General features: G+C 46.6%; 1 protein-coding gene across 4 annotated transcripts in view; it reads right to left on the bottom strand.

Annotated features, from left to right (window-relative positions):
• Positions 1 to 403: 403 nt before the first annotated feature.
• The window catches only part of SNAP25 (synaptosome associated protein 25), a 195,284-nt gene continuing 175,981 nt past the window's right edge, over positions 404 to 19,706 (bottom strand). For all 4 annotated transcript variants that reach the window (XM_063918560.1, XM_063918557.1, XM_063918559.1 and 1 more), the window contains exons 7-8: positions 15,057 to 15,201; positions 404 to 1,706 (exon numbers count right to left, since the gene is read on the bottom strand). In XM_063918560.1, coding sequence (XP_063774630.1) covers positions 1,638 to 1,706; positions 15,057 to 15,201 — 214 coding nt within the window. In that variant the 3' untranslated portion in view covers positions 404 to 1,637. The remainder of the gene's footprint in view (positions 1,707 to 15,056; positions 15,202 to 19,706) is intronic.

Genomic DNA, 19,706 nt, shown 5'->3' with positions numbered 1-19,706 from the left:
CCCGAGTGGGAATATAATCTGTGGCCAGCGAAGCTCACCACTGGGCCCGAGCGCAGCGAGCCCACAAGGGGACTCGCTGACGGTATGCCCGGATGCAGGGACGCCGCTACTGACAGCGGGCATCCCGACAGCCGGTATATCACATGTATTCCGTGCTGATCATAAAACAAAATTCTATTTAACATTGCAGCTTTAAATATACATTTTCCTATAAACTGATGTGATATTTAACCACTAGCAACTGTGTTATATATTAGTTCAGCAGGTTGGTAGGGTCCAGTGGAGAGTAAGTTGGATGAACATTTGACAATCTGTTTGCTCGCAAAGACTGAAGAAACAACACTTTGAACCTGGATGTGGGTGGAAATTAATGATGTGCTTCCAAGAAAACAAAACAGAGAAGTTCAGATTTATAATTTTTAATTGATTTAAACTAGCTACAAAATGTCAATCACGTCACAAACTGACAGGAGACAGAAGGAATTTAATAGTACATGCTGCAATGATTTTGATATCACAGTTTATCTAGAGTTCATTCATTTAGATTATTGTCTTAATTTTAAATCTACTTAAACATTTCAGCGATTTGGTGTGCATAGCTCTAGGTAAGCAACAGATAACTTTTTTAAAAGAAAAACAAAAAGAAAAAAAAATCCACGTGGGGATAAGTGGCTAACGAGACCCAGCCTTATAAAAAAATTACATATCTTTGTACCATTTTGAGACTGTAGTCTTTTCCTCCATAAGAGGATCCTCAAAAACAGTACCCAACCCCTATATTACAACCTTATTTGTAAATATTTTTTTTTTTTTTTTTTAATGTATTTTATATATCACCAGCAGCAGAAAAAAAACAAAATCGTCCGTTTTCTTGCTGGATGTATGTGCCAAGTCTGTCCTTTTTGAAATTAAAAAATAAAAAAGCATGATAATGATTAAATATAACAATATATTGACAGAAAAGTGGCATTACTGCAAACTTGCTGGTACAGTATAACATAGTCCCAACAGTGTCCAAATACTCAGCATGCTTTATTGTATGTGCTACTGCCACAGAAAGAAGGTCTTTGTATATAGGCATCTAAAATGTCTATTTATTTTCATGCATAAATGCATAACTCACATGACTTGTTTGTGCAATGCTTATTATAGTAATATAGTTCCACGTTCTAATCATGAAATTATAACAGATGGAAGCAACATTGAGCCAAGGACAGTTCCACAGCTTAAGTATCATGACACCAAAAAAGGAGATAGGCAGTAGCTCTGTGGAATGTCACAGTTTTACAAAAACAATACTGTATAGATCAAAGTTAACAGCACGTTAAACATTCCTACACTGTTGTCATTCAGCAAACATCATAAAAAAAATGATAAAACAAGAAAATAAAACTAACGTTATAGTGAACTAGCGTAGATCACTATATACAACCTTTAGAAAGGAATATACTTAGAAAAAAATAATTACAAGTATATTTTCTGAAAAGCTGACATACTACACAGGACAACATTTACAATAGGGTAGAGGGTAGGCTGATATGTGCATGTGTGCAAACCTAGTATGTAAATACCATGATAAAAGCATGAAAGGACTGCCCAAAAGGACAGTCTGGAGCGTAATATGAACTTGCTGCCCTCTAGCCACTGCCCAACATCTTTGTGGCACGTGTGTTGGCCTCGTCGATCCTGGCTTTGTTGGAATCGGCCTGGAAAAGAAAGAAAAAACACAAAAGTACAAAAATTATTTTTGGTCTAATGCAGAGCCGTAACTAGGCATTTTGGTGCCCTGTGCCGGAGAGAGAATTGGCGCCCCCTCCCCCATTTTTCCAATAGAGACATGAGGAACATGCCTCGTAGGGAAGTATAATACACACACATTTATAGACCACTGCAAGAAAATGAATTTGGACACAAATCCTCTTTATACCACAGTCATGCACTTAACTTGAGAGCTCGTTGTTATTCAGTTACAATACCCTTTATTAAATAACACATTTCATAATACTGCCATACCCAGGATTCAAACCTATAACCTGTTGAATGCTAATCAAAAACCCTACGCATTGAGCTATTTGATCCTGCATAAAATGTATGGACACTATATGAAGCTACTGGTACTTTGTAAAAACATTATCATTGCAATTGAGCAGATCTATGTAGTGTGCAGCCACATCACATCTCTTGTATCCACACACTACAAAGATCTTGCCGCAATGCTGATCATTTTGTCACAAAGTAAAAAGCAAGCTTCAAATAGTTAGAATTCTCTAGCTTAAAATGATCTATCTTTCTATGCACGGGCAGATAGCGCAATGAATAGATTGTCTGACTACAGTGCCGCAGGCAATGGGTCCGAAACCCGGGTATGTCAGCATCTTGAAATGTAATAAAGGACAGTGTGACTGAATAACAACAAAATCTCAAGGTGTTAGGTATTAACGACAGAAGGGGTCAAGGTAGGAGACAGGGGAGGTCAGGAGATGCTAGGCTCTAAATAAGGGGGGAAACAGCAAGTGAAAGTAATTAAAACAGATAATGGGCAAATGCCACCAACAGCGACCCCGACCCTGCAGCGCTATGTGCGGTGATCCCTCCGCACACACCTAGCTACAGCCCTGGTCCAATGTTATGTATCCATTTATTTAAACAATTTACAGTACAGGATACTTCAGTACATAATGGGGGATACTAATTTAAAGTTCTTTTGTTTCTGCTGCTGCTTCCACACCTAACTTATTGCCTACCCTCTATATACAATCTTAAACTGTAGCTGTACTGATTTCTGGCCTTAATCTCTTTTCCCGGTATACCTCATGTTCCACCAAAATCACTGATATGATTGCATTGTAAAGCCGATATTCACACAGACTCATTGGGAGCACGTTTTCATAACTGTTTATCTTATGTCTAAGTGCCTCAACTATTCACAAATGATGAACAGATAGATTGCTTATACATCACTCTGGCCAGACTCCATCAAATGCGGACCTACCTGTCTGTATTTTGGTGGCATAACTGTGGTGCAGTGTGCAACATCATCCATATATTTTGGGGTTGCCCCCCATTTCATGATCTCTAAAGGGCATTCTTTACATGAGCAGGTAAAGTAATTAAGACACCAATAGTCCCTATACCAAGACTCAAGCTCCTAGACCTTTACCCATCCAGTGTTCCACAAAATGACAAATATATGACAGATATGTCATAGATCACATCTAATAGGCCCTATACACTGGCCGATTTTTAGAAAGATATGAACGATCTCGTTCATAAATGAACGAGAACTCGTTCATATCTTTCAGTGTGGAGACTCCAGCGATGAACGATGCGCGGCCCCGCGCTCGTTCATCGCTGGTCTCCCGTCGGCTGTGCATGCAGGCCAATATGGACGATCTTGGCCATATTTGCCTGCACTTCAATGCAGCCGCGTGACGGGGGGAGTAAAGAAACTTCTCTCCCCCCGTCACTGCCCCCCCGCCGCCGGGTCGCTCGTCGGCCGTATCCGCTGTCGGGCAGCTCGGCGGCGGGTCGGCCAGTGAGTAGGGCCCCTACCTGCTACTAGGGCAGCCAATACATCAGCAAAGGAAAGATCCTCTACCTCCCACCAATGACCAGATGGAGACGCAGGATGCATCATATTCCACTACGGACTCTTCTATAAAGAAATGGTTTAACTGGCATGGATACCTAACTGAGGGGGATAATTCTATGGTTCACCAGATGCCTATCCCATTAGATACTTTGGGTGAGTTTTATCAAAGCTTAGAGAAAGATAAAAGTAGCAATCAGTCAGCTCCTACCTGTCATTTTTCAAACAGCCTGTTAGGAGCTGATTAATTAGTACTTTATCTCTCTCTACTTTATTTCTCTCCAAGGCTTAGGACATGTGCACCAAAGTACAAACCAAGCAGCTTCCAACTGTCATTTAGCCTATAGGTTAGTTAGTACTTTGGGGTCTATGTACTGAGCCTTGGAGAGAGATAAATTGGACGGAGATGCCATGTTACAGGCTGTATTTGAAAAATGACAGCTAGGAGCTGGTTGGTTGGTACCTTATATCCGACCGCTTTATCTCTCTCCAAGGCTTAGTACATAGACCCCTTTATCCCTCTCCACTTTATCTCTCTCTATGCTCTGATATCTCTCCCTATATGTCCATTTTCTTCTAGGATTGCAAAGCTCCGTGTCCAAATTCCTATTGCATTCTCATCTGTATTAAATCATTACATTCTACCAGTAATAAAAATAGATTTTTATAACTGGCTGGTATAGGTGACATAATAAAAAATGATCCATCCCTATCAGCTGTACAGATCCTGCAATGCCCAAGACTGTACAAAAGCTAATTAAACGCAAACAACACAGAGTAGATCTTAGGCACAATAGACTGTAAAACAATATAGGATACAGTAGTTTGGGAAATCTCTATTTTCTGTGCCCTATAAATTGCTTTCTCAACTATTTCACTGTTTCCATGTACAATAATTTCGAGTGACTGCCTTCCAGGAGTGTTATAGAGGGGACTGGTGTTGCTGCTCTCCTGTGTACTTCCCAAAGTCACTGCCTGTTAGACTCAGACCAGTGGTGTAAGTGTGCAGCAGCAAGACAAGGTACTGCTTCAGGCTTCAGGGAGCCCAACCAGTAAGACTCCAGGAATAGCGGCAAGACCTCACAGAATCCATACATTGCAATCAGTGGTGCCAAGAGAGGGGGGGGGGGGGGGGGGGGTACAAATTACCCGGGCCAAGGTCTGATGCAGGGGCCCAGTGGGGGCCCCGGGCTTCCTCCCTCTTAACTGGCAGTAGCAGCTGCACCTTTTCTCCTCAGCCCAGCACATGCTAAACACTAGGGGGCTGTAGTGTGAACCATGGTGGCGCTTAAAATCATTTTTTTCTGTATTTTTCTAAGGGTGCATGACCACGCCTCCTGTGATTAGGCCACACACCCTGAAAAGTATCTGGGCCCAGCCAGGCTCTCGACTGCCCTGACTGCAATGTTCCCCAAGCCGGCGACAGGTGGGTGGGTGGGTGGGTGGGGGAGTGGGACAAATGGGACACCTGTACCAGGTCCCAAGGATCAGGGGGGCCCCATAGATATGCAGCTTAGTACCCGGCAGGGATGAGAGCCATCTTGTCCAAGTAGGCAATGAGCTGTAGGCAGTGTAGGCGCAGCCTCAGAGTGACAGGAACCTCTCACACACAGTGACTGTGCGGAGCGAGTATGTGCCTGTTCTTCTGGGTCCAGCTCTGTTGCAGGCCATTATGGGACGTGGTAGCAGCTCCGCAGGCCAGGATTGCCATGCCCTGTGCCAGCCTCTTCTAGTGGGGTCTGTTGTGCGGTGTTCGGGTCTAGATACTGGGGAGTGCAGCGCAGGTGAGTCTCTCCCCATGTAAGAGTGGCTTGGTGAGGGGATACAGGGCTTTGGGATGGGGTGGTAGGGTGGGGGCTGGGAATGTAGCATGGAGTTATTGGGGAGAGGCAGACTGTGGGGTGTGCGGGGGAGGAAGGAAAGCTATACATACTTATATATGTGTATATATATACTAGGTGATTCATCGCGCCCTACGGGCGCTCTTCACACCGTCGTTAGGGGCTACGCCCCGTTAACCTCTGCACGCCTTTGAACATACGCAGGGCGGTAGATAACAGAATCAGAAACGCAGGGCAGTATAGAGGGCATACAGAAATGGGTTCCGGTTGAGATAAGATAGAGAGGCGTAGGGGGAGAGAAAGGGAATGTACAGAAACGCTGTGCGATCGGTAAAGGATAGGGAGAGGCAGGGTGGTAGGGAGAGGATAAAGAGAGGGAAGGTGTTAGACAGAAAATACCGTTGCAAGGGGCTACGATCCATTATCCCCTGCACGGGCATCAGCTGTGCTATAATTGTTATTATATGGAGTATTACCTGGTTTTTTTTTATGGCAGTGGGTAAATATTGTAAGGGGGGAGGGCGTGCGATTGTCAAGGGGGCGTAGGCCTTTGTGAGGGCGTGCAGAGTGGCCGCAGGGCACAATGAATAACATAGTGTAGAGTGTAGTATATATTGCTAGTGTCTGCATTATGAAGTACCAGATGAGTAACAGCAATGCACTGTAGATAAGATACGAAGGTGCTGTGGCCACAGGTAGCAGAGCCGCTTATACACACAATGGCTACAGGTAGCAGAGCCGCTTATACACTCAATACCCACAGGTAGCAGAACCGCTTATACACACAATGGCCACAGGTAGCAGAGCCGCTTATACACACAGTGGCCACAGGTAGCAGAGCCGCTTATACACACAATACCCACAGGGGTCAGAGGCGCTTATACACACAGTGCCCACAGATAGCAGAGCCGCTTATACACACAATACTCACAGGTAGCAGAACTGATTATACACAGAATACCCACAGGTAGCAGAACCGCTTATACACACAATACCCACAGGGGGCAGAGGCGCTTATACACACAGTGCCCACAGATAGCAGAGCCGCTTATACACACAATACCCACAGGTAGCAGAACCGCTTATACACACAATACCCACAGGTAGCAGAACCGCTTATACACACAATACCCACAGGGGGCAGAGGCGCTTATACACACAGTGCCCACAGGTAGCAGAGCCGATTATACACACAATACCCACAGGGGGCAGAGGCGCTTATACACACAGTGCCCACAGGTAGCAGAGGGGCTTATACACACAGTGCCCACAGGTAGCAGAGGCGCTTATACACACAATACCCACAGGTAGCAGAGGCGCTTATACACACAGTGGCCACAGGTAGCAGAGCCGCTTATACACACAATGCCCACAGGTAGCAGAGCCGCTTATACACACAATACCGACAGGTAGCAGAACCGCTTATACACACAATACCCACAGGTAGCAGAGCCACTTAAACACACATTACCCACAAGTAGCAGAACCGCTTATACACACAATACCCACAGGGGCAGAGGCGCTTATACACACAGTGACCACAGGTAGCAGAGGGGCTTATACACACAATGGGCACAGGTAGCAGAGCCACATGTACACACATTACCCACAGGTAGCAGAACTGCTTATACACACAATACCCACAGGGGGCAGAGACGCTTATACACACAGTGCCCACAGCTAGCTGAGCCGCTTATACACACAATACCCCCAGGTAGCAGAGGCGCTTATACACAGTGCCCACAGGTAGCAGAGGTGCTTATACACACAATGGGCACAGGTAGCAGAGCCACGTGTACACACAATACCCACAGGTAGCAGAGCGGCTTATACACACAATACCCACAGGTAGCAAAGCCGCTTATACACACAGTGACCACAGGTAGCAGAGCCGCTTATACACACAGTGTGCACAGGTAGCAGCGCCACTTATACACAATGGGCACAGGTAGCAGTGTTGCTTATACACATAATGGCCACAGTATTAGTGTTTCTAATTAATCCAATGTCCATTGCTAGCAACTATACTCACAAAAGTTTGGGGGGTTTGGAAAGGGGGTGGGTTCAGTGAGGTTCCTATCCGTGGGAATCACTTGTAGCGGCTGTGGATGGTGATTCGAGGTGCTACGTGTGGTGGAGGGTTGGGTGTGGGAGGGGGGTCCAGAGGTGTTGTGGGTGGCGGAGGAGTGGGTGCAGGGGCATGGATGGTGTAAAGGGTGCAGAGGTCCTGTGGGTGGGGGAGGTGTAGAGGGGGCGCGGATGGGGAGTGTAGTTGCTGTTGGTGGGGGAGGGGTGGGGGAGGGGGACTGTGGATGAAGGAGGGGGTATGGAGGTGATGTGTGTGTGGGAGGGGCGATGTAGGGGTGTGCGTTTGGAGGTGCAGGGGGGTGAGGTTAGGTGATGGGTTCCAGAAGTGCTGTGCTTGGGGGAGGTGTGGGATGGCACGGATGGGGGATGTAGATGTTGTGGATGGGGGTGGGGTGGATGCGGGGGAGCTGTGGATGGGGGAGGGAGTCCGGAGGTGGTTCGGGTGGTGGTCCAGAGGTGTTGCGGGTGGGGGAGGGGCAGGTGTGGGAGGTCCGCAGATGTGGAGGGTGCCTGTAGATAATGCGGGCGGGTAGGTGCTGTGGTTGTGGGAGTGGCGGGGGTTTTGCGGGTGGGGTACGTGATCTGGATGGGGTAGGTGATGTGGATGTGCGGTAGCTAGGGGAGGGGCGGGTGCGGGGATGGCACGGATGGGGGAGGGGGTCCGTGGGCGCTGTGGATGAGTGAGTGGTGGGTGTGGGGTTACGGCGGTTGTAGTGGGCCAGGTGTGCTGCTGCAGTGGGTGGGGGAGGGTGCCGGTGCAGGGATACCGCAGTTGGGGTAGGGCGGATGGTGCAGCTGCGGCAGGTAGGGGAGGGGCAGGAAAGGGGGTGCGGCGGTGGGGAAGGGGCGGGTGTGAGGATGCTGCGGGTGGGTTGGGGGGGGGCGGGAGGGGGTGTGGATGGGGTCTGTAGATGCTGGTGGTGGAGGGGCAGGTGCAGGAGGCTGTGGATGAAGGAGGGGGTCTGGAGGTGCTGTGTGTGGGGGAGGGGCGATGTAGGGGGAGTTGGGGTTGCAGAGGGGGAGGTTGGGTGATGGTTTGTAGAAGTGCTGGGGGTGGGGGAGGTGTCTGTAGATGATGGGGGTGGGGGAGGTGCTGTGGGTGGGGGACAGGTGCGGAGGGGGGGCAGGGGCTGGAGCAGTGGTGGTGCAGTTGGGTGGTGGGAGGCAGCTGCTGGGGTTCCGAGGGTTGGGGAGGTGGTGCGGGTGGGGGAGGGGTGCGTGCAGGATGGGGCAGTTGCGGTGGTGGTGCGGGTTGGGTGAAGGGTGCAGCAGGGGGGAGAGGTGGGTATGGGGGAGGGGCAGGGTTGCAGCGGGTGGGGGAGGGGCGGGGGGTGCTGCAGGTGTGGGAGCTACGGGTGGGGGCGTGAGTGCCGCAGGTGGGAGCGGATGTGGGGGATGCGTTGGGTGCCGCAGGGGGGGCCAGCGAGTGTTGGTGCTGTTGGTGGGGGAGGGGGCAGAGTGCCACGTGTGGTGCGGGTGTTGGTGCTGCGGGTGGGGGAGGGGGCGGAGTGCCACGGGTGGTGGGTGGATGCGGTGGGTGTCGCGGGTGTTGGTGCTGCGGGTGGGAGTGCCGCGGTGGGGGGCGAATGCGGTTGGTTTGCCTCGGGTGTTGGTGCTACCGGTGGGGGAGGGGGCGGGAGTTCCGCGGGTGGGTGGCGCGGGTGTTTGTGCTCTGGGTGGGGGAGGGGACGGGAGTGCTGCGGGTGGTGGGTGGATGCGGCGGGTGTTTGTGCTACGGGTGGGGGCGGGAGCAGTGGCGCCACAACGTGGGTGCGGCCCGCACCCGGGTGTTACCCTCTGAGGGGTGACACCAAAGTGCCGGCTCCTGTCACAGTGCAGAAGCCAGCACTGGGCCGACCCACAATGTGCCGAAAATGGGGGGTCGGGACGCGAAGCCACGCCCCCTTCCGCGAAGCCACGCCCCCTTTCACCCGCGACCGCGGGCAAGTGACGGGTGGATGCCGCCGGTGGGAGGCAGATGCGGGTGGTTGCCGCGGGTGGGAGGGGGGGCGAGTTGTGCCGAAAACGGGGGTCGGGACGCGAAGCCACGCCCCCTTCCGCGAAGCCACGCGACCGCGGGTAAGTGACGGGTGGATGCCGCGGGTGAGGGGCAGATGCGGGTGGTTGCCGCGGGTGGGAGGGGGGCGAGTTGTGCCGAAAACGGGGGTCGGGACGCGAAGCCACACCCCCTTTCGCAAAGCCACGCCCCTTCTTCACCCGCGACCGCGCGTAAGTGACGGGTGGATGCCGCGGGTGGGAGAGGGAGCGAGAGCAGCTGCCAGTGCTCAGCATGTTCCCCTGAACTCTGCAGCAGCCGCTAGTCTGTGAGGCGGGTAGTGTGAGTTCCGCTCACAGTCAGCGGCTGCGGTGTCACCAGAGAGAGTGTACGGGGAGAAGGGAGACAGGGGACTGGGCGGAGAGAGGGAGGGGACTGTTCCTGGCCAGATCTGTGCCTGTGACTCCGCCCAGCGTTACGGGCACAGAGTCACAGACTTGGGCAAATATATAGGAGATATATATATATATATATATATATATAATTTATTTATTTATTTATTAGCAGATTATATGAATATATATAATCTGAGGAGGCCCCAGAGATATCACTGTACCGGGCCCCAAGATTTCTGTTGCCAGCCCTGAATTGTTCCCTGAAGGGCATTTACCTGCCTGCAAGATGTGTGTGTGGACGTCACATTGTCCCTGCCCACTTCATGATGCCAACAGCAGCAGCAAGTCATACCAGCCTCCTATTTTTGAAAGAGTACCTCTGGCACAGTTGGTTATCAATATCATCATGAAAAAGTAAAGTGTTAATTAACTGCTTGGCCAGCCCAGTCTTGAGATGCAAGATATGAACATGTGGGAGCTAGCAGCCCAGGCATGAGTAGTGCATTTGAAAACCCAGATTTGGGCTTTTAGTTCCACTAATGAGAAAAATGATTAAATAATTAAATATAAATGATATATACATATAAAATATGTATAAACCTTTAATTATTACATGCTGTATTCAGAGTAAGAATGCTGAGCTGGTAATAATATTTCGCCATTGGGCCTGAAAGTTATAGTTACTATCATGCTTTATATTAAACTAAATGTAATAGTAGCTATTATTGCTATTTAATACTACTGTTTCATGCCAGGTGGTGTTTGTAAAGATAAATATATTTTTTATGTGCATTTGAACGTCCGCCAACGTGTGCCTGGGTCAACATAAACGTACAATTGGGTTTGGCTGCTATGAAAGATGATGGATATGTTACAAAGTATACAAATGAAGAAAGCTAGTCACTACATCAACTGTTCTGCCCTACTTCAAGCTGCACCACTTTCACATGTATGATACCATTGCAGCATGACCTGGAAAATTTACTGCATGCCCCTTAGCGCTACCTCACAATCACATTCTGTAGCTATCTTTCTCCATCTGCATGTAGCAGATTTTAATCCTCAGCCCACTTGAATCAGAATGGTCCTCCACATGCTGGCACCCATTCTCGCAACAGCTTAGAACTGTGATCATTAGTAAGGTCAGGCAGCTTCTTCTTGGCCTGCTGCTATGCGGATTTATATAGTATCATGGCATATGGGCAGGGACTAGTACTCGTACATCTAGCATGTCACGTATGTGATGTAAATGATCTTGTGAATGTCATCTTTAAGCTATTCTGGTCACACAAAGGCGTCCTTTGTTCTTCGCCTCAGGAAGCAGACAGTGGTACTGCGAAACGCGTTGCATTATTGAAAAGTGAGAAAACTCATGTACTTTAATTTCATGGCTTATTTTTGTTTTAATATTTTTTACATACAGGCAGCACGGAAGGTGCAATGGTTAGCATTACTGCCTCACAGCACTGTAGTCATGGATTCGATTACCACCATGGCCCTGTGTGAAGTTTGTATATTCTCCCCGTGCTTGCGTGAGTTTTCTCTGGGTACTCTGGTTTCCTCCCACAATCCAAATGGGTAGCAGTTGATTTACTGATGGACACAATACCGACGGTCAAAATCCCGACAGCCATTGACCGACAGTCAAAAAACCGACACGGTCAAAATACCGACATTCATTATACCGACATGTTCAAAATGGCGACATACTCAGAATGGGTCGGGACGCCCGACGGGGGTCGGGACGCGAAGCCACGCCCCATTTCGCGAAGCCACGCCCCCTCTTCACCCGCGACCGCGCGTAAGTGACGGGTGGATGCCGCGGGTGGGAGAGGGAGCGAGAGCAGCTGCCAGTGCTCAGCATGTTCCCCTGAACTCTGCAGCAGCCGCTAGTCTGTGAGGCGGGTAGTGTGAGTTCCGCTCACAGTCAGCGGCTGCGGTGTCACCAGAGAGAGTGTACGGGGAGAAGGGAGACAGGGGACTGGGCGGAGAGAGGGAGGGGACTGTTCCTGGCCAGATCTGTGCCTGTGACTCCGCCCAGCGTTACGGGCACAGAGTCACAGACTTGGGCAAATATATAGGATATATATATATATATATATATATATAATTTATTTATTTATTTATTAGCAGATTATATGAATATATATAATCTGAGGAGGCCCCAGAGATATCACTGTACCGGGCCCCAAGATTTCTGTTGCCAGCCCTGAATTGTTCCCTGAAGGGCATTTACCTGCCTGCAAGATGTGTGTGTGGACGTCACATTGTCCCTGCCCACTTCATGATGCCAACAGCAGCAGCAAGTCATACCAGCCTCCTATTTTTGAAAGAGTACCTCTGGCACAGTTGGTTATCAATATCATCATGAAAAAGTAAAGTGTTAATTAACTGCTTGGCCAGCCCAGTCTTGAGATGCAAGATATGAACATGTGGGAGCTAGCAGCCCAGGCATGAGTAGTGCATTTGAAAACCCAGATTTGGGCTTTTAGTTCCACTAATGAGAAAAATGATTAAATAATTAAATATAAATGATATATACATATAAAATATGTATAAACCTTTAATTATTACATGCTGTATTCAGAGTAAGAATGCTGAGCTGGTAATAATATTTCGCCATTGGGCCTGAAAGTTATAGTTACTATCATGCTTTATATTAAACTAAATGTAATAGTAGCTATTATTGCTATTTAATACTACTGTTTCATGCCAGGTGGTGTTTGTAAAGATAAATATATTTTTTATGTGCATTTGAACGTCCGCCAACGTGTGCCTGGGTCAACATAAACGTACAATTGGGTTTGGCTGCTATGAAAGATGATGGATATGTTACAAAGTATACAAATGAAGAAAGCTAGTCACTACATCAACTGTTCTGCCCTACTTCAAGCTGCACCACTTTCACATGTATGATACCATTGCAGCATGACCTGGAAAATTTACTGCATGCCCCTTAGCGCTACCTCACAATCACATTCTGTAGCTATCTTTCTCCATCTGCATGTAGCAGATTTTAATCCTCAGCCCACTTGAATCAGAATGGTCCTCCACATGCTGGCACCCATTCTCGCAACAGCTTAGAACTGTGATCATTAGTAAGGTCAGGCAGCTTCTTCTTGGCCTGCTGCTATGCGGATTTATATAGTATCATGGCATATGGGCAGGGACTAGTACTCGTACATCTAGCATGTCACGTATGTGATGTAAATGATCTTGTGAATGTCATCTTTAAGCTATTCTGGTCACACAAAGGCGTCCTTTGTTCTTCGCCTCAGGAAGCAGACAGTGGTACTGCGAAACGCGTTGCATTATTGAAAAGTGAGAAAACTCATGTACTTTAATTTCATGGCTTATTTTTGTTTTAATATTTTTTACATACAGGCAGCACGGAAGGTGCAATGGTTAGCATTACTGCCTCACAGCACTGTAGTCATGGATTCGATTACCACCATGGCCCTGTGTGAAGTTTGTATATTCTCCCCGTGCTTGCGTGAGTTTTCTCTGGGTACTCTGGTTTCCTCCCACAATCCAAATGGGTAGCAGTTGATTTACTGATGGACACAATACCGACGGTCAAAATCCCGACAGCCATTGACCGACAGTCAAAAAACCGACACGGTCAAAATACCGACATTCATTATACCGACATGTTCAAAATGGCGACATACTCAGAATACCGACATTTCAAAAATCCGACATGCATTTTTCAGGAATTTTTGCCCCCAAAAAGACTTATTCATACTTTACTATCCCAGTGGACCTGGAGGGGGAATATAATAGTGTGCTGAAGCATGGCGAGCGCAGTGAGCCACGCGAGGAGATGCGGTACACTTACATGGTGTCCATGTCGACCTATGTCCACATTGACGCAAAAAATAAACAGAAAAACTCATGTCGGTATTTTGAAATGTTGGCATAATGAATGTCGGTATTTCGGCCATGTCTGTATTTTGATTGTGGGTCAATGGCTGTCGGGATTATGACTGTCGGGATTGTGTCCCTCGGTAAATCATACTGAACCCATCCACATATATACTGGCAGGTTAATTGGCTCCCAACAAAATTAACCCGTGTGTGTGTGTGTGTGTGTGTGTGTGTGTGTGTGTGTGTGTGTGTGTGTACACATGTGGTTGGGAATATAGATTGTAAGACACACTTGGGGCAGGGACTGATGGGAATGGCTAAATATTCTCTGGACTATGTGTGCGCTATATAAATAACTGGTAATAAATACATATATTATTTAAAAGCCATTACCATCTATGATGTTTTATTTTTAGATTTGAATTATATGCATCTCTGTTATTGGTTCAGAAAAAATGTAATACTTATTATGATGGAAACTTATATTGTTACATTTTACATGACTGTGGGGTGTGAAGAGATTAGCACCTCAGTCATTTTGTAACTTTGAAATAAATATTTAATGTTAGAGATGTCTCTGAGCTGCATTACTGGTCCTTACCAGAGGTGCTGCTCTTTGGACTCTGTTCTGAGCTCAGGTGTTAGGTAATGGATGTTTTCATTACTAGCATGGACTACACCTGGCAGCTGCCCATTTATTCTGTGTAACCACAGAACTCAGGGCAGGGTCATTGATGTGCCCTGATTTTCATTTTTACCTGTTCATGTTTTCTGGATCTGCCAACCAAAGGAAATTCTGTTGGGGCTTTTGTTTCATGATTCCTGGATACCTGCACCTGTTCCTGCAAGCTTCTGTGGCTGACAAGCTTAGGGAATGCTGTCAATAATCAGGTTACCATTCTGCTATTTGTTTCTGGACTCCTGATTGATTCTGTTATTACTATTCAAGTTTTCAAGTTCATCTGCTTTACCAAGTTCATCAGCCTTCACAAGTTCATCCAATATATCTGCATTTCTTATGTATCTACAGCTCCAGTATTCATGCAGTTTTCAGTAACCTGTGTTTGCTAAGTTTGTCTGCATATCAAGTTTCCCTGCACCTGCCTACCATTGTAATGTCCGACAATGAACCTCATACTCTAGTCACTACTACAATCTGTGGTTTAACCAGCACTCAGGGGGTTCAAAAAATGTAGACAATAAAGTAAACTTTGGTTGAAAAGCTTCAAATGATCTTTACTTTTATAGAAATAAATTTAAAGGGAAAATCCACCACGTACCTTCTCCATGATCCTGTCGATCTGGCGATTTTGTGTGTCAATCTCATTGCCCATATCAAGAGCCATGTGACGGAGATTTCCAATAATACCACTGACTTGCTCAAGATTCTCATCCATCTCTGATTCTCGGGCATCATTTGTTACTCTGAAAGATGTAGGACATACTGCATTAAACCCTGCAATTGTGATGCATTGAGCCTCCTGGTCATTGTGCTAGATTAAAGCACATTAACTCATCTCCAATACCATTAAATAGGGCCAGATAGAATTATATTTGCAAATTAATAATCAGTGCCGCTGAATGTGTTGAGAGGCAGGGGGTGGCGGTGGTGGGCTGGGGGTCATGCCCCATACACACTTGATCACACCTATGGTATTGGGACCCAGAAGATCTTTTGACAGCCCTGTTCCTAATGCACAGGATATAAAAACGACCTCTACTGAGGCCAGGAGTCAACACATGGTGCTTAAAGACTCAATACAGTCATTGGACTGGAAAGATTGTGGTATTGTGCTTGGGTTTGAACTGCAGGGTGGCTGCACTGATAAGGTAGTAGCCAAGTTGCAGTACTGTTCCTGGCTTCAGGCGATGGAAGTAGTTCCTGAGGGGTGGGGTTGGCTACATTAATAACTCATAAATAGGAAAAAAAAGCCTAGAATAGTCCTTAACAGTCCTCAGCAAGCTAGAAAATTTCCACTGAACATCTAAAAGTGAATTTGGTGCCAGTATTCCAAAAAGCATTGCGGTTTCTGCCTGATGAACATGTGTTAAACGTTTACAGTATTTAGGAATATGCAGTGGCGCACCCAGGGGGGGTTTCCGAGTACCCAGAAACCCCCCTCCACTAAAAAAAAAAAAAAAAAAAAAATTTTTTTTTTTTTTTTTTAGCTGCATGAGTATTATTAATGACTGTCTAGCGTCCTCTGCAGCCTGCTGTCTTCCTGGTGGCACTTGCAAGTGCAATAAAAGTTTACTTTATTTTAATTATAGTACATATATATCCATGTGCCTACATATATACACATGTATATACTAACTACATACACACACACACACACACACACACACACACACACACGATAGATAGATATATATATATATATATACATGTGTATATATGTGTGTGTGTTTGTGTGTGTGTGTGTGTGTATATATATATATATATATATATATGTATATGTGTGTGTGTGTGTGTGTGTGTGTGTGTGTGTATATATATATATATATATATGTATGTGTGTGTGTGTGTGTATATATATATATGTATGTATGTATGTTTAATATGCTATGTATATGTGTATATGGGTTCACTACGATCTCCCGGCGACCAGCATACCGGCGCCGGGAGGCCGGCCGCCGGCTTACCAACAGTGTGGCGAGCGCAAATGAGCCCCTTGCGGGCTCGCTGAGCTCGCCACGCTACACGCGCCACACTATTCAATTCTCCCTCCAGGGGGGTCGTGGACCCCCACGAGGTAGAATAAGTGTCGGTATGCCAGCGTTCAGGCTCCCGGCGCCGGTATGCTGGTCGCCGGGAGCCCGACCGCCAGCATACTGAAGACCACCCGTGTATATGTATGTGTGTGTATGTATATGTGTATATATATATATATATACACACACATGCAGACACACTAGTTTTACGGACCCAGCATATACTGGGTCACCTCAGTCCCCACCCCCGTGATTGGCTCCGCCCAGTTCTGGAAACCCCCCCATGCAAATCCTGCGTTTGCCACTGATATGTTCTAGAAAATAACTTTATTAGTAATGGATAACATCAATTTAGGAAAGATCATGCTTGTCAAATACATCTACAGGTTTGAAATCTGTTATATGGAAACCTGTTCTTAAGGAAGTTTCAAAATAGGTTAAAAGGAAATATTACATGCCCCTATGATGTCATTCTGTACACACTGACATCATCAGCAAGTGCCCCTCCTACAGACACTGTAAGCTAATCAGGAAACTTATGGGGAGAAAACCCAACAATAGTACCAGCATGGTATAACTATGTGCTAAGTAATAGGAATCTGGATAGTGAGCAAGTAGTGGATCCTGGGTTAAGAAGATACAGTTTCAAAATCTTGATTTGCATCTAAAACTGTAATACTGCTGCTGACACAGCTCCGCCTCCAACCTAATGACATAAGCATCATTTAATGCACCTGTATGCTGCTCCAGCTTAGAAGCAAATACACAGGTTTACAATGCAGGTCGTAATTGTATACAAAGTGCTGTTACAGCATAGCAGCTACTGTGGTTTCATGTGTTATAATAATTTACCAGTGCAAATTATATTTGGCCTTTAAACGGTGACATTATTAAGATGCATGGCGCCATTCCTCTGTGATTATGGAAGAGCAGAAACATCTCTGTGTCAGCCGTGAATAAACAAACTGTGTATCATTCTACAATGTAATTCCAGGCAAGCCAGACGCCTATCTACCTAGCTATCCATCTAAGTACCCCAACAGTCCTGATGTTAGTGCTTTGTCCCAGCAGATGGGGAGTTACGTTTCATTCTCTGCTGTTCTGCGGTGAACGGGTGCAGCTTACATGCCATGGCGTGGGCGGCACTCAGAGGTAAGGTACCAAGACAGCTGGTGGTGCAACACTTACCACACCCCCATGTCGTCCGGTCATGCCCCCGTATTGTGTCCCTGTTCCCACTGGGACAAACATTGAGAGATATATCTATCTAATTAAACTATTTTAATGATATGTTTAATTAACAAGTTGTATATATGAAATTCAGGTGTATTTTTGCACCACTTTAGCAAAAACCTCACTGCACATTCTTTGCAGCTTTAAGTATTATTTCTATTACAGGTTGAGTATCCCTTATCCAAAATGCTTGGGACCAGAAGTATTTTGGATATCGGATTTTTCCGTATTTTGGAATAATTGCATACCATAATGAGATATCACGACGATGGGACCCAAGTCTAAGCACAGAATGCATTTATTTTTCATATACACCTTATACACACAGCCTGAAGGTCATTTAATACAATATTTTTAATAACTTTGTGTATTAAAGAAAGTTTGAGTACATTGAGTCATCAGAAAACAAAGATTTCACTATCTTACTCTCACTCAAGAAATTCCGTATTTTTGAATATTCCGTGTTTTGGAATATTTGGATATGGGATACTCAACCTGTAATACATATACAGTCATTCTATTTAATCGACCTGAAAACTGGCCACATAGGGGCAGGGCCGGACTGGCCATCTGACACTTCTGGCAGATGCCAGAAGGGCCGATGGCCACGTGGGCCGGTCCAGCGGTCACTGAGACGCGCTGCCGCTCAGTCCGGCGGCAGCGCGTCTCAGCTGTCAGGCTCGGAGAGCTGTGAGGGACGGGGGTGAGAACGCCGGGCGCCCGCCAGCACGGCTGTGTCTGGCGCGGCGCGTATAGCGGACTTCAAAGCAGCCGCCGGTTCGTGAGCCAATCAGAGATCGCGGACCGGCAGCCAATCAGAAGCCCCCTTTTCCGGAGCGCGAGCGCTTAATTGCAAGCCTCACATTTCCATACCCCCACTTAAAAATTTCCACTTCAACCACTGGTTGTGTATATTTTAATAGAGAATGATGTACGCCTGTATGTTGTTAGAATATTAATTATATTTGTAAGAACATAGACTAATAAGTGGGAGGAGTCAGGAATAGTAAGGGGAGGAGTCACAGAGGTGGGCCTGTGTGCTTCAAAAATGCCAGGGCCTATTTTTAGTCCCAGTCCGGCCCTGCATAGGGGTATATGCAATTGCGATCGAATTGCTGCGAAAGTCAAAAAAACTGGGCATTTTCGACAAAAAAAAAACATGTCGAATTGGATTCGACAATGCAATACAGTACTCTTCGACAAAAAAACGGACGTTTCAGATTCGACTTTTTGCAATTCGACATTTTTAAAATTCGACATGTCTGCAGTGGTAAAAATGCGGCTTTTCGACAAAAGTATATTCAATTGAAGAATGTCGATTCGACAACAGTGCTTTTCGACAGTAATTTCGTCAATTTCATTCCGCCTCACTTTGCTGGCGGAATCTAATAAAAAAATTTAAAAACATGTTTTTTTTTGTGTGTTTTTTTATTGCTAATAGCATATCTATTTATATTAGAAGGGATTATCTACTTGGTTTGTCTATTAGGAGGCACAAGTATTATTTATATATTTTTTAAAAGAATATTTTTTTTTTAACTGACTAAAATAGAGAGAGCATGGTTTTCAGTGGGAAGGGGTGGGAATGGGTTAAAATCCTGAAAAAAATGCGTGGGGTCCCCCCTCCAAAGCATAACCAGCCTCGGGCTCTTTGAGCTGGTCCTGGTTGTAAAAATACGGGGGGGGGGGGGGGAATTGACAGGGGATCCCCCGTATTTTTAGAACCAGCACCGGGCTCTGCGTCCGGTCCTGGTGCAAAAAATACGGGGGACAAAGGACGTAGGAGTCCCCCATATTTTTAACACCAGCACCGGGCTCCACTAGCTGGAGAGATAATGCCACAGCCGGGGGACACTTTTATATCGGTCCCTGCGCCGTGGCATTAAATCCCCAACTAGTCACCCCTGGCCGGGGTACCCTGGAGGAGTGGGGACCCCTTAAATCAAGGGGTCCCCCCTCCAGCCACCCAAGGGCCAGGGGTG

The sequence above is a fragment of the Pseudophryne corroboree genome, chromosome 4 (assembly GCF_028390025.1).
Source record: "Pseudophryne corroboree isolate aPseCor3 chromosome 4, aPseCor3.hap2, whole genome shotgun sequence".
Classification (NCBI taxonomy): Eukaryota; Metazoa; Chordata; class Amphibia; order Anura; family Myobatrachidae; genus Pseudophryne; species Pseudophryne corroboree.
This window is presented reverse-complemented; position numbering and strand designations above follow the sequence as displayed.